This window comes from Lemur catta, chromosome 10, assembly GCF_020740605.2.
Source record: "Lemur catta isolate mLemCat1 chromosome 10, mLemCat1.pri, whole genome shotgun sequence".
Lineage (NCBI taxonomy): Eukaryota > Metazoa > Chordata > Mammalia > Primates > Lemuridae > Lemur > Lemur catta.
In genome coordinates, this window is record NC_059137.1 from 37,793,664 (window position 1) to 37,807,264 (window position 13,601).

At 42.6% G+C, this 13,601-nt stretch overlaps 1 protein-coding gene across 1 annotated transcript in view; it reads right to left on the reverse strand.

The window, feature by feature from the left end:
* Positions 1-6,856, reverse strand: part of UBE2R2 (ubiquitin conjugating enzyme E2 R2) — a 92,103-nt gene extending 85,247 nt beyond the window's left edge. The window contains exon 1 of the mRNA XM_045562967.1: positions 6,097-6,856. Within this exon, the coding sequence (XP_045418923.1) occupies positions 6,097-6,273 (177 nt within the window). The 5' untranslated portion in view covers positions 6,274-6,856. The remainder of the gene's footprint in view (positions 1-6,096) is intronic.
* Between the last annotated feature and the right edge of the window lie 6,745 nt (positions 6,857-13,601).

Here is a 13,601-nt window from a genome sequence, read left to right on the forward strand (position 1 = left end):
CATGAACCAAAGTCATCAAAACGGTCTCTCCCCATAATTTGAAGGGGCAGAGAATTACCCTTGTGACCTTTAAACTTAAGTAAAATTTAAAACAGCATTTTATTAAACACTCCATGAATTTGAGTTTCTTAAAGCTCCACTTTTGTAACCTCAAACATCATCCTAAATGGTCAAAGGTCTCAGTTAATAGCACTGGCACTCAAACAGTCTGGTGTAAAAACTTGATTTACCTGTGCAACTTTCTAGCTGAAGACCCAAGGGCAGGCCAAAGGAGCTCCCTAAATATAAAATCAGAGTAAAAGTAACCACCTCACAGGAGGATTACATAAGATATTCTCAGTAAACAATGTGGCACATGGTAAGGAGTTAATAAATGTTGGCTATCGACACCTACATTACTATCCTAAAGGTAGTACCATATATCCACTATAGATATGGCATTCTAAGTTTTAGCATTTTTTAAGTGCTCATTCTATTTACCTTGCTAGTAAGTTCACAACAGAAATTTAACTTATTATTTGTATTATAACTGTTATGGACTGCATATTTGTGCCCCATCCCCCAACAGGATGGTAGGAGGTGAGGCCTTTGGGAGGTAATTTGGTCATGAGGGTGAAGCCTCCTCATGAGATTAGTGTACTTATGTAGGAAGAGGAAGAGAACCAGGTACCCCTCTTCCACCAAGGAAAAGTTATCTGCAACCCAGAAGAGGGCCCCAATCATGATCTCTGGCTTCTAGCCTCCAGAACTTTTGAGAAATAAATTTCTATTGTTTACAAGTCACCCAGTCTATGGTAGTTTTTTATAAGAGCCTAAACTAAGACAATAACCAAAATATTTTTATACGTATTTGTTACTAAAACAAATCAAATAAAGATATTTAAAGTGGACTATTCACTCTCCATCTTAAATATATATTCCAACATCTGGATTTTCCAATTCTCATATGGAAGATCTTTTTTTTTTCTTTTGAGACAGGGTCTCACTCTGTTGCCCAGGCTACAGTGCCGTAGCATCAGCCTATCTCACAGCAACCTCAAACTCCTGGGCTCAAGCGATCCTCCTGCCTCAGCCTTCCAAGTAGCTGGGACGACAGGCCTGTGCCACCACACCCAGCTAATTTTTTCCAGTTTTAGTTGTCCGGCTAATTTCTTTCTATTTTTAGTACAGATGTGGTCTTGCTCTTGCTGAGGCTGGTCTTGAACTCTTGAGCTCAAGTGATCCTCCTGCTTGGGCCTCCCAGAGTGCTAGGGTTAAAGGCATGAGCCACCACGCCTGGCTGGAAGATCTTTTAAACAATACCAAACCTGGGCAATCTGAATTAAATTTACTTCTTCAATTTAATATCTACCATTTCATTCACTATCAACTCAGAGACATGTAAGCATAATCTCTGAATAACAATTTCTCACTGAATAAAGTTGAAATAAATTAGTCCTGTGTTGACAAAACACAACCAAGGAGGCTCAAGCATACTCAGACATCTAGGTAGCTGTATGTAAAACAGTCCAAAAGAAGTCCAAGAATATAAAGAATTAAACCTTTTGAAAATTATCTTTAAGCAAGTTAGAGTTCTGTAGTCCTAAACCCTGAATTTATAACTCTTCCTCACTGTTATTTTCCTATAACTAAATTGACAAAGGTGGACCAATTTGCTGGATGGCCTCCTTTATCTTACCTGTCTTCAATAGACATGGAACCTTAGACTAGGATCACTAACAGTAAGTTGGAAAGATGGAGCAGAACACTTCATCATGCTGAATAGTGGTTATGTTGACCAATGTTCTAACCACCCTTAAAGCTTTAAAAGCTTTGCTTTTAATTACCATTTACAATTGCATCAATAACACCTACACCTCACATTTCTATATTTTAAAGTCTTCAGAGATTTTTATAAATATCATTCATAAAAGCTCTAAGGTTATCAGTGTCCTAATATGTTACCTCACTATCTGTAAGGGAGCAATTTTCCTATAAATGCTTTGCTGTTAATAAGTGCTCAATAGATACTGTTTTCTAACAACAAATCTGAAGAAAGGGGACTCAACATGCTGTAAAGTATTAATTAGGGCTCAAATCCTTTATTCCAGTAAGAAATAATCCTTATTCCAGCAAGAAATAACCCTTATTTTATCAAATCTAAGACAGTGATGCTAGTGTTATAAAAAAAAAAAAATTACTGGCCAGCATGGTGGCTCATACTGTAATCCCAGCACTCTGGGAGGCTGAGGCAGGAAGATCACTTGAGCTCAGGAGTTGAGACCAGCCTCAGCAAGAGTGAGACCCCATCGCTACTAAAAACAGAAAGAAATTAGCCAGGCAACTAAAAATAGAAGGAAAAAAAAATTAGCCAGGCATGGTGGCACAGGCCCATAGTCCCAGCTACTTGGGAGGCTGAGGCAGGAGGATCGCTTGAGCCCAGGAGTTTGAGGTTGCTATGCGCTAGGCTGACGCCATGGCACTGTAGTCCAGGAAACAGAGTTAGACTCTGTCTCCAAAAAAAAAAAAAAAAAAGAATTAAAGAGCCATAAAATAGAGTATACTAAAATCTAAATGACATTGGCAGGTAGGTTAAGTCTGGTGTGGGTCTTTTTGAGGAGGTCAGACGACAGAAAATAGATTAATTTTTTTTTTTCCTGAACAAATGAAGCTTAAGAAATCATGCATATTTCCTTATTTTAAAAAAATTAAGAATTTCTTTAATATAAGTCAGGGTTAAGTCTAATAAAGAAGTGTTCTAATAAGGAATACTTTTGAGTGTATAACAAATACTTTCTGAATTATCAGTTTGGGGTTCACTAAAAAATGGAACACACCTATACTTCATTACCTTAATCAGAATAAAATCAAAACTACAAAAAGTTAACTGAAATAGCTTAAGCTTTCTATACCATTTAAATTTTTACATTACGCATATCATGAAACAGGCACTCCCGGTTTCTGACTCTATATATACTCACTGCTATGATGGTTTTAGATAAATACTGCAGTTCCAAGGACCAAAACACCCACACTAAGTTATGGTCATTATCAGGAGTTATTTGAAAAGACAGTTCCTATTAATGGAAAGGAAGTAAATTTGTTAAAAAGTCTTCATTAACTGCTGACTTGATCAACAATTTATTTTTACTGTAATATAAAATTGACACAATAGCAAAATAAGTTCAGAGGTATTCTCAGTGTTCTAAGTCATCTCCTACTTTGTCTCTTGTGAGCGATTGACCCCTAGAGGAAAAATTCAAAGAAGCAAGGAAATTCAGATAGTATGTCAATCAGATCAATAAACTGAACAAAAAGATAGCAAGGCCAAAACAGATTCTATAATACATGTAACAGGAAAAAACTACCTTTGCCACTCCTACATCCATACTCCCCAAAGCTAACAATCCCACAGATTACAGATGTTAAATAAGCAAAAGCAGGACAAAGCAAAAAAAAAAAAAAAAATTTGTGAAATACAGGTCTCATGTCTCCAACGCAGATCCTGTGGTTAAAACATTCTGGAGCCAATTAATCCAGGGAGAAAAAGATGTTAAAAACCTATCAGTATGTAAAAAGTTAAAGGTGTTATATTATAAAACATTTAAAGAATGACTGGCAGTCCCACTGCCTTCAGAAATGATTATGCCAAATAGAGAAAAGAGTTTAACTTTAAAATAAATTTTACTAAATGTTCAAGGACTAACATTTGAAAAGGGAGAAGAGTGGTAGAGAAAGCTCTGTGCCAACTTTTAACTCCAGCTGTAGTGGAACACACTAAAAGCCTTGTTTTAAGACAAAAGCAGTGAAATAAAAAACAATGGTTTTAGACTTATCCCCAGTGCTAACTGCTCATGACCATAAATTTGCCTTTTTCCAATGACGGATTAATGGGACAAAAGGCCATACAATAAGGGAAAAAGTAGAAGAAAATGCAATTGAACAAACTTCTCACACAAGACTGAAACATAAAACCTGTTTACGAATTTTCATACAGAATTTAAGGTAAAAACACTCAAAAATGAAGAAATCTACACATACAACGAAATTGGAAATTAAAATCATTCTTTCAAACAGGACTGAAGTTAAAAAGCATTTAATTTAATCAGTGTATACTACAGGGAATCCTTCAATAAATACTACCTATTCCAAACAGAGGGTTCTCCACACTCCTCTCCCAGTTAGACAAAAATATTACAATTTGCAACCATTATTTTCTTTCATATACAGTTTGTATTTTTTTTTTTAACAAATCTTGGAGTGAGATTATTCTAACTAATATCCATTTACCTTAACTATCAGTTGTACCAAACAATGATACTTTTTGGAAATTAAACTTCATTCCACTAAAGTTACCCGGTAAATTTTGCTAAACAATGCTTTGCTAGAAAAGTTACCACATAAATTCTATTTTGTACAACTAATTTTCCCAGTATCTACAACTGAAAATTTGTATTTGACATATGAATTTGCCTCAACATGGACACACAATACCTTTTGCAGTTTGTCACTAATAACTTGTCTGTTTACTTAATAATTTTAAATATCTACATGGGAAAAGTATAGTGTTTGCTAACTATTAATATAAAAGATGAAGTTTAACAGTTGGTAAGGGTATTGCTCTTACATAACATTCTAAAAATTTGCTTTTACTAGGTAGTCAGTGACTATCACAGGCATGAATATTAAACATTCCTGTATCAATCCCATTTTCTACAAAGCTGACCCAATTTCAAGCCTGAAACTAAGGTTTCTACCTTTAGAAGGGTAGAAAACAAGAGTTAAGTAATTGGGTAATCCTAAAAATACACATCACAACTACATGACTAAGATACTCATTTAAAACTTGTGCCAAGACAACCCCTCCCTTCAAAACAAACTAAAATTGACTCACTGGCCTATTTTACTTAATTTTGAAAACAAAAAAAATAAAATTAAATGGATTCCTAGGCATTCATTTCTTTTCTCTCTGCCCCCACCATTTAAAACATTCGAGTCTTCAATCTGTATGATTCCTCCCTACAAAAACACCAAAGCAAAAACAAAACAAAAAAATCCATCTCCAAGTTATCTACTTTGGAATTAAAACAAAACAACAAAAACAAAACACTGTATTCTGTAATGATAACCACTGTTCTAAAATCATGGAAATCAATAGAAACAATGTCTGTGGTCGCTAAGGGGCCATCCCACACTGAGAAGCCACCTCACCTCAGATGATACTTTTCACCTGTAAGACCACCCCATTTGCTAGAGTTAACCACCTGAGCCAAAGGGTTCAATTTTGTCTCCCTCAAGTGGGAAACTATCAATCTCTCCACATGACACGTTCCACCCTGTTTGGATATTTCTACACGTAGGAAAAAAAGGCTAGTAAAGTTGGTAGCTGGGTGAGGACAAAGGGCATTTTGAAAGAAGCACTGACAGAGGTAAATGGAGAATGAGGACAGAAAGAGGGCTAAAATAAAGTTCCCTCCAGTGGATAATGGCAAGGAGACGCTGGCACCCTTTTTTTTTTCTTTTCTTTTTTTTTTAACCACCCCTAGGGTCCTATTCTTCACTACCGCCCATTGGAATGCAAAGTTGGCAATACCAACAACCAGGAAGCCCAACAAATCCTCAAAATGTCAGGGCACTAGGCAGCTTCTGGAATGACACTAATGCCTGTCCCCGATCCTCAGCCCCCCAAAAACAAAAGTCCAATCCCGTAAGTGCAGGTCACCCTGCCCTCTGGGGCAGTTCCAGCCTGCGCAGGGAGGGTTCGGAAAGGAAGACGAGAAATGAAAGACAGACCACCTCTCTTTCCATTCTCCCACAGCTGGGGAAACAAAGACAGCCCTCCTCCAGCAGCCACTACCCTAACCTAAGAGGCTTTCCCATTTCTCGGTGCAGTCTGCCCTCCCGCCCCCGCCCCCGCCCCCGCCCCCGCCCCCATGACAAAGAAAAGGGACTTGGTGAGCAAGGCCTTCCTGCCTCCACGTATGGGGGAGGGGGCTGCCTAGGGGAGAAGCCCCCTCCATTCACCCGTGCTCACACTCCTGGCCCCAAAGCAGCCGAAAGCGAAGGGAAGCAGAGGCCTCGGCCGGGAAGCCAGGTCCGGAATGGGGGTGGGGGTACCTTGAAGTAGCCGCCTTCGTAGAGGGTGTTAGGGGGTCCGAAGATGGCCACCTCCCAGTTGTAGAGGTCGGACTCATCCACCAGGGTGATCCGGAAGCCCTCCACCGGTTCCTCCTGCAGGGATTTCAGCTCGAGCATCAGGGCCTTTTGAGAGCTGGTCATCTGCTGCTGGGCCATCGCGGCGGTGACGGCGCCGGGCCGGGGCCCCAGTCCTCACGCGCCGGCCGGGCCGGACCAGGCCCCTCCCCTCCGCTCGCCCTCGGGCCGGGCCGCCCCGGGCGCCTGTCTCGACACAGCCGGCGGGCCGGACCAGGCCCCAGACGGCCCGTGGGCCCGCCCGGGGTCCTCCTCACACACGACGCGGGCCGGGCCGGGCCGGGCCCTGCTCGTCACACTCCGGCCGGGCGGGGGAAGGGGTTGAGGGAGTTAGGGGAATTCGCTCCCGGTCCCGGGCCTCCCCCCCCCGGAGGGGGCCTCAACTTGGGGGGGGGGGAGAGAAGGTGGAAGCGGCGGAAGGCGGCGGAGGGCCGGCGATGGTGAAGGGAGGGGGCCGGGCCGGCCCGGGAGCGCCGCGCTCGCTCGCCCTCTTGTTCTCCTCGGGGGCCGCAGGGGCCGGAGGGCGCGCGGGGCCAGAGAGGGAGGGGGGAGCGCGGCGCGCTGGGGTCTCGCGGCGGCGGCGGCTGCGCGGGGGGAGGGGCGACGGCAGAGGAGGAGGAGGAGGAGAGCGAGAGCGCCTCGCACCGCGGGAGCGACGGAGCCGAGAAGAAGGGAGGGAGGGAGGGAGGGAGGAGGGGCGCACGCCGGGAGCGGGGCGGCTCTCGGCGGCTGGCTGCCCGACGCGCGTGCGCGCGCCCCTCCCTCCCCCGCCCGCCTCGCCCTCCTCCTCCTCCTCCTCCTCCTTCCCCGCCTCCTCTCCTCCCGCCCCAGCTGTGGTGGCGCTTTGTGACGCCAGCGCGTGTCCCCCGCCCTTAAAGGGCCAAGCGGCAGTGGGGCCCTGGGCGGGCTGCCGGGATCACCTGGGCCCCAAAGTGACGGTTGTGCGGCTGGACGCTGCAGTTCCAAAGGCGTGCACCGGAAGGGACCTCAGGTCCCACACCTCTCGGCGCCTTCCCCCTATGCACATCCAAGGGCCTCTGCAGCCGTCCGCAGAGGAGCCCTGGTCGTCTGCAGGCCCCTCTCTGTGACACCCAGCCTGAGGGCCCTGCACCTAATAGGTGCTTGATTAGGATGTGCTGAGAATGTGGGTCTTACGGGGCAACTAGCCTTCCCGACATCTCCCCTCAGGCCAGTGTGCCCTTGGGCAAGTCACCCACGGGAGCGGCGGGGGGGGGGGGCGCAGTTTCCCATACAAGAAATTGGGGAAGGTAGCTAGGACAGCTCCCTACTTCCCTTCCTAACTACAAAGAGGAAGTTATGGGGAAAGACAGAGAAATAAAATAACAAACTGAACCTGAGTCAGTTCCTTCTCAGCGTGATTTGAGCCAAGTGCTCTGGCTAACCATCAGCTTACCCATTTGTAAAATAAAGTACCGTGGCTGGACTTTGACTCCCTAGAGGTCCTTTCAGCTTGAATGTCCAACCTGGAACTGAGGGACTTTTTAGATAATCATGACTGAAGTAAGACATGGAGACAGCCTACAGTCCCCATAATTGAGAATACAGTACTCCTGGGCAGGAGAAGGAGGAAGAAGGAGAGTAGGGCAAAAAAAAGAAAAAAAATAGAACACAGTACTCCTTTCTCTTTGGAAGGCATGTCCTATGATAACTGCCTAAACTTTTTCCTAGAAAAGCCAGGAATCCATAAGAGTTCTACACACACAATTTTGGAATCAGGATGTTGGTTCAACCGTGGCTCTGTCATTTATATTACCTCTCCCTGTTTCATAAGCTTCTGTAAAAGGAGATTAATTATACTTAACACAAGCAATTGTAATGATTAAATGAAATCATCGATATACAGCATTTAGCATAGTGACTGGCACACAGTAAATAATCCATGAATAGGAACTTTAAAGAAAGAAAAAGATTTAAGACATAGCTGTATTCTGGATGACAACCCTCATTTTTAAGACTTTATTTTTACAATAGTTTTCTCTTATTTTTACAATAGTTTTCTTGCTCTGTCGTCCAGGCTGAAGTACAGATCATAACTCACTGCAAACTCCAACTCCTAGCTCAAGGATCTTCCTGCCTCAGCCTCCTGAGTAGCTGGGACTACAGGATCATCCTACCATACACGGCTAATTTTTAAATTTTTTATGGAGACAAGGCCTTGCTATGGTGCCCAAGCTGGTCTGGAACTCCTGGCCTCAAGCGGTCCTCCTGCCTTGGCCTCCCAAAGTGCTAGGATTACAGGTTTCAGCCATTGTGCCTGGCAATAAGCCAATATTGATACATTACTGTTCACTAAAGTTCATACTTTATTCACATTTCCTTAGTTTTCACCTAATGTCCTTTTTCTCTTCGAGGATCCCATCCAGGATACCAGACCTACATTTCATTTTCATATTTCCTTAGGCTCCTCTTCACTGTGATAATTTCTTAGACTTCTTGTTTTTGATGACCTTGATACTTTTGAAAAGCACTACTCAAGTAGTTTATAGAATGTCCCTCAATTGGGATTTGTGATGTTTTTCTCATGATTAGACTGGGGTTATGGGTTTTTGAGAAGATCACAGAGATAAAATGCCATTTTCATCACATCATATCAAGAGCACATAATAGCAATATGACTTGGCAATGTTGATGTTGACCTTGATCACCTGGGTGAGGTAGTATGCCAGGTCTCTCCACTTTAAAGTTACTCTTCCCCTCCCACCTTTCTTTACTGTACTGTTTGGAAACCACTATGCACAATCCACACTTAAGGAGCCCCTTCATTTTTTAGTCCTCTTTTTCTCAAAGATGAAGGTCTTGAGACCAAAATCCAGAGGAATTAGAGCTTCCCTCAGAAGAGAGGGAGTATCCTAATCGATGCCCCACCTCCTCCCAATATGATGGCTTATGCCTGAATCTTTCTTTCCCTCCTCCACCACTCAATTTTGCGACAAGAAGATTGTTGACCTGGAAACGTGGGAGATGATGTTGACACCTTTAATAGCAAGCCTATGAGTAGACAAATAGGCAGAAAGTTCATCTTCAAAGCATTTCACCCACGTAAAACTCATCACAGCTCCACCCTGACCTAGAGGATAATAGATCCCTAGCCTACCCACTGGAACATACACCTGGCACCCAGGCCAGAAGGTGTTCCCTGGGCTCAAAACAGTTCACAAACTCACTCTAAGTATCCACTGTGGGCTTGGCTGTAAGCTAGGAGGATGGGTTTTGTACTCGAGGCTCTTCATTCTCAGGTCAGAGGAACTGGAATTCCATAGAACTAGCTTATGTCTTTTTATTCCAGCCAGTAAGACATCTTTTATTAGTAGGCTGCAACTGTGTCTTATTCATCCCTGAATCCTCAGTATCCAGCGCACCATCTGACACAAAATAGACACTAAGTAATTGTTCTCAGAGCCTCACAGCCAAGGGCAGGAAGACAAGCAGTAATCACAAAGTCACAAGTTGAACCCTACCCTCCACCCTCATGTCTAATAGGTTCTCTCAAGCACACAGTAGGTGCTCAAGACCATAAATTCCAAAACCATATACCAGCTACTCCAATGTTTGGCACGTATTAGGTTTTCAAAACATACTCGACTAAAGAATGAATGGCAGAAACAGCTTCCTAGAGCTTTCTCATACTGTTTCATAATGGCAGGTCGACTAATTAGTGCCCTCTGGTGGTAAAGAAAACAGAACAGCTACCCTCTCTGTCTCCAAGGCGTCACCTGATACTCTCCAACCAGGGCACTTCTGAAGAACAGATTATCTTTCTTCCAAAGAGAAAAGATATGGAAGTCTTGGTAAGATAAACAGAGGGAGAGGTATTTGGTTTAGGAAGGTTAATTCTGACCTTAAAGAATGACTGTTTTTAAGGTGCCAATATTTTTTCATTCAGCATGTTAACATATATGTAAGACACTGCTCTTAAGGAGCCACAATCTTCCTCTAAAATTAATAGCTAACATTTGCTGAGCATCACTCTTTGACAGGCTCTTTACATGCAGCCTCTCATTTAATCCTCACAAAAATCCATGACATGGTCATTACTAGAATATCCATTTTACTGAGTAAACTAAGGCTTAGAGAGGTTTAAAAAGTTACCCAAAGTCAGTTTGCAAATGGCAGAACCTGGAGTTCACCTCAACCATCCCACGCAGTGCGACTCCTCTTAACCATCAACCTGTTGTCAACCTAAAGGGAAAAAAACTGAGGCCAAATTAATATAAGTACAGAGTTTATTTGGGCTAAGTTTGAAGACTGCAACCCAGGAGTATAGATTCGAGTTTCCCTGAATATATACTCCACTAGCAACAGTAACAAGTGAATTTTTAAAGGAAAAAAGAAGAAACAGTTTCCACATTGTTGCCAAGAATTTACATTAAAATAACAAGAAGTGGGCTGGCTGGTGGCTCAGCCTGTAATCCTAGCACTCTGGGAGGCCAAGGCAGGCGGATTGTTTGAGCTGAGGAGTTCAAGACCAGCCTAAGCAAGAGTGAGACCCTGTCTCTACTAAAAATAGAAAGAAATTATGTGGACAGCTAAAAATATATGTAGAAAAAATTAGCTGGGCATGGTGGCGCATGCCTGTAGTCCCAGCTACTCGGGAGGCTGAGGCAGGAGGATCGCTTGAGCTCAGGAGTTTGAGGTTGCTGTGAGCTAGGCTGACGACACGGCACTCACTCTAGCCCGGGCAACAGAGCGAGACTCTGTCTCAAAAAATAAAATAAAATAAAATAAAGAAAAAAAAATAAATGAAAAAATATTGTTAAAAGTTTTGGTGTGTACCAATGAAGGTGACTGAAAGGGTGCATAAGACTGAAAATGTAGGGGCAGGATGCAATTTTTTTTTTTTTTTTGAGACAGAGCCTCACTCTGTTGCCCTGGCTAGAGTGCCGTGGTGTCAGCCTAGCTCACAGCAACCTCAAACTCCTGGGCTCAAGCAATCCTCCTGCCTCAGCCTCCCAAGTAGCTGGGACTACAGGCATGCGCCACCATGCCCACCTAATTTTTTAATATAAATTTTTAGTTGTCCAGATAATTTCTTTTTATTTTTAGTAGAGACAGGGTCTCGCTCTTTCTCGAACTCCTGACCTCCAGTAATCTTCCCGCCTCAGCCTCTCAGCAGGATGCAATTTTAAATGGGGTTCAGGAGAAGCCTCTGTGAGGTTACATTTAAATAGATACAGGGAATTAATCTGTGAAATGTGAGGAGAGTAAGAGTGTTCTTCCAAGCTTCTGGCTTGTGATCATCATGTCTTATTTATCTATCATGGACACCAAGCGCAGGGCTTGACCATTCTCAGGAGTCGAAAGAATGGTCAACTCATCTCTCACCTCTTTGGTCTTTCTCAGACTTCAGTGATGCTAGTTCCTCTTCTTTGTCAATTCAAATTCAAATCATGCTTCCAGATTTAGCACAATCCCATCTCCTCCAAGAAATGTTACTTAAAACTTTTTTTTATTTTTAAGAGACAGGGTGTCACTCTATTGCCCAGGCTGGAGTGCAGTGGCAAGATCATAGCTCACTGCAGCCTCAAACTCTTAGGCTCAAGTGATCTTCCCGCCTCAGCCTCCTGAGTAGCTGGGAGTCACCACTCTCAGCTAACCCAGCTAATTTATATATATATATATATATATATATATATATATATATATATATATATATATATATTTTTTTTTTTTTTTTGAGATGGGGTTCCAGTATGTTGCTCAGGCTGGCCTCAAACTCCTGGTCTGAAGCGATCCTCATCCTCCCACCTCAGCCTTCCAAGTAGCTGAGATTATAAGCATGGGCCACTATACCGGCCTCAATCAAAACATTCTGAACAAAGATGGCAGCAAGGTCAAAGGCCCAGGACAAGAAAAGAAGACAGAGTAGGGAGACTCCCAAGTAGTTCAATAAACTTGGGCATAAAATTTGAAGGAGACAATGGTTAGAGAAAAGGCTGGAAGATTGTGCTCACATTTATTCATTCAGTAAACATTTATCGAGTACCTACAATGTTCTAGGCATTGAGCATGCCAATGTAGGCCTTGGGTCCTTGCTTCCATGGATTCACAGTCAAGGGCAAAGAGAGACAATTGATAATCTAAAATTGGAAAAAGTGCTAAAGGGTAAATAAATTGGAGGATGAGAAAAGATAAAACATTTTATTAAATAGAAAACATATTTTAAGGCTTTAGTGAAGGCCTAACTAAAGAAGAGATTTTTTTCCCTCGAGACAGGGCCTCACTCTGCTGCCCAGGTTAGAGTGAAGTGGGGGCATCATCATAGCTCACTGTAACCTCAAACTTCTGGGTTCTAACAATCCTCTTGCCTCAGCCTCCCAAGCAGCTGATACTACCGGCATGCACCACCATATCCGGCTAATTTTTCTGTTTTTTTGTAAAGATGGGATCCAACTCTTGGTCAGGCTCGTATCAAAATCCTGACCCCAAGTGATCCTCCCACCTTGGCCACCTCCCAGAGTGCTAGGATTACACACATGAGCCACTGCACTGGCCAACTGAGGATTTTTTATTTATTTAGTTTTAATTTTTAATTAAAAAAAAAGACAGGCTCTCACTTTTGCTCAGGCTGGTTTTGAACCCCTGAGCTCAAGCAATCCTCCCGCCTCAGCCTCTCAGAGTGCTAGGATTACAGGCATGAGCCACCATGCCTGGCCCAATTGAGGAGTTTTTAAAAAGGAAATGGCATGATAGAATTTCTGTTTCAGAAAAAATTCTGGCAGCTGTGTGGAAAATGGATTGAAGATGGACAAGACCATTCTTGAGAGAAAGTTTCTTAAAAAGCTATTCCATAAACTAATCTATGCTGTTTGAAGTCAGGATAGTGATTATCGTTCAAGGGTAATTACTAAAAGGCAGCATGAAGGGAGATACTGAAGGTGCAGAAAATGTTTTCTTTTCTGGGAGATGGTTACATGGATATGTCTGGTTTGTGAGTATTCAAGCTGTATCCTTATGTGAATTTTTCCTTATGTGTATTCTACTTCAATAAAAATTTTTAAAAAGAAAAAAAGCTGTTGAATGAAACTGTTCTGTATTCTCCAAAAATGTCATCATAAAACACCAAAAAAGGGAGAGCTCAGTAAATGTTCCAGATTAAGAGAAGAGATAAACATGACCAACAAATTTGCTAGTTGAATTTAGATGATTCTGTGTCAGGAAATAAAATAAAAGTGGGATAATTGGCAAAATTTGAATGTGCAACTTATATAATAGTATTGAATCAAGGTCAAATTTCCTGAGTGTTACAATTGGACTATGATTATGTAAGAAGTAGTCCTTGATCTTAGTAAATACATGTCAAAGTATTTAGAGATGTGTGCAATTGATTTTCAAAAGGCTTGCAAAATAATATGAAAATACATAGGGAAAGATAAACTTGGCATAACACT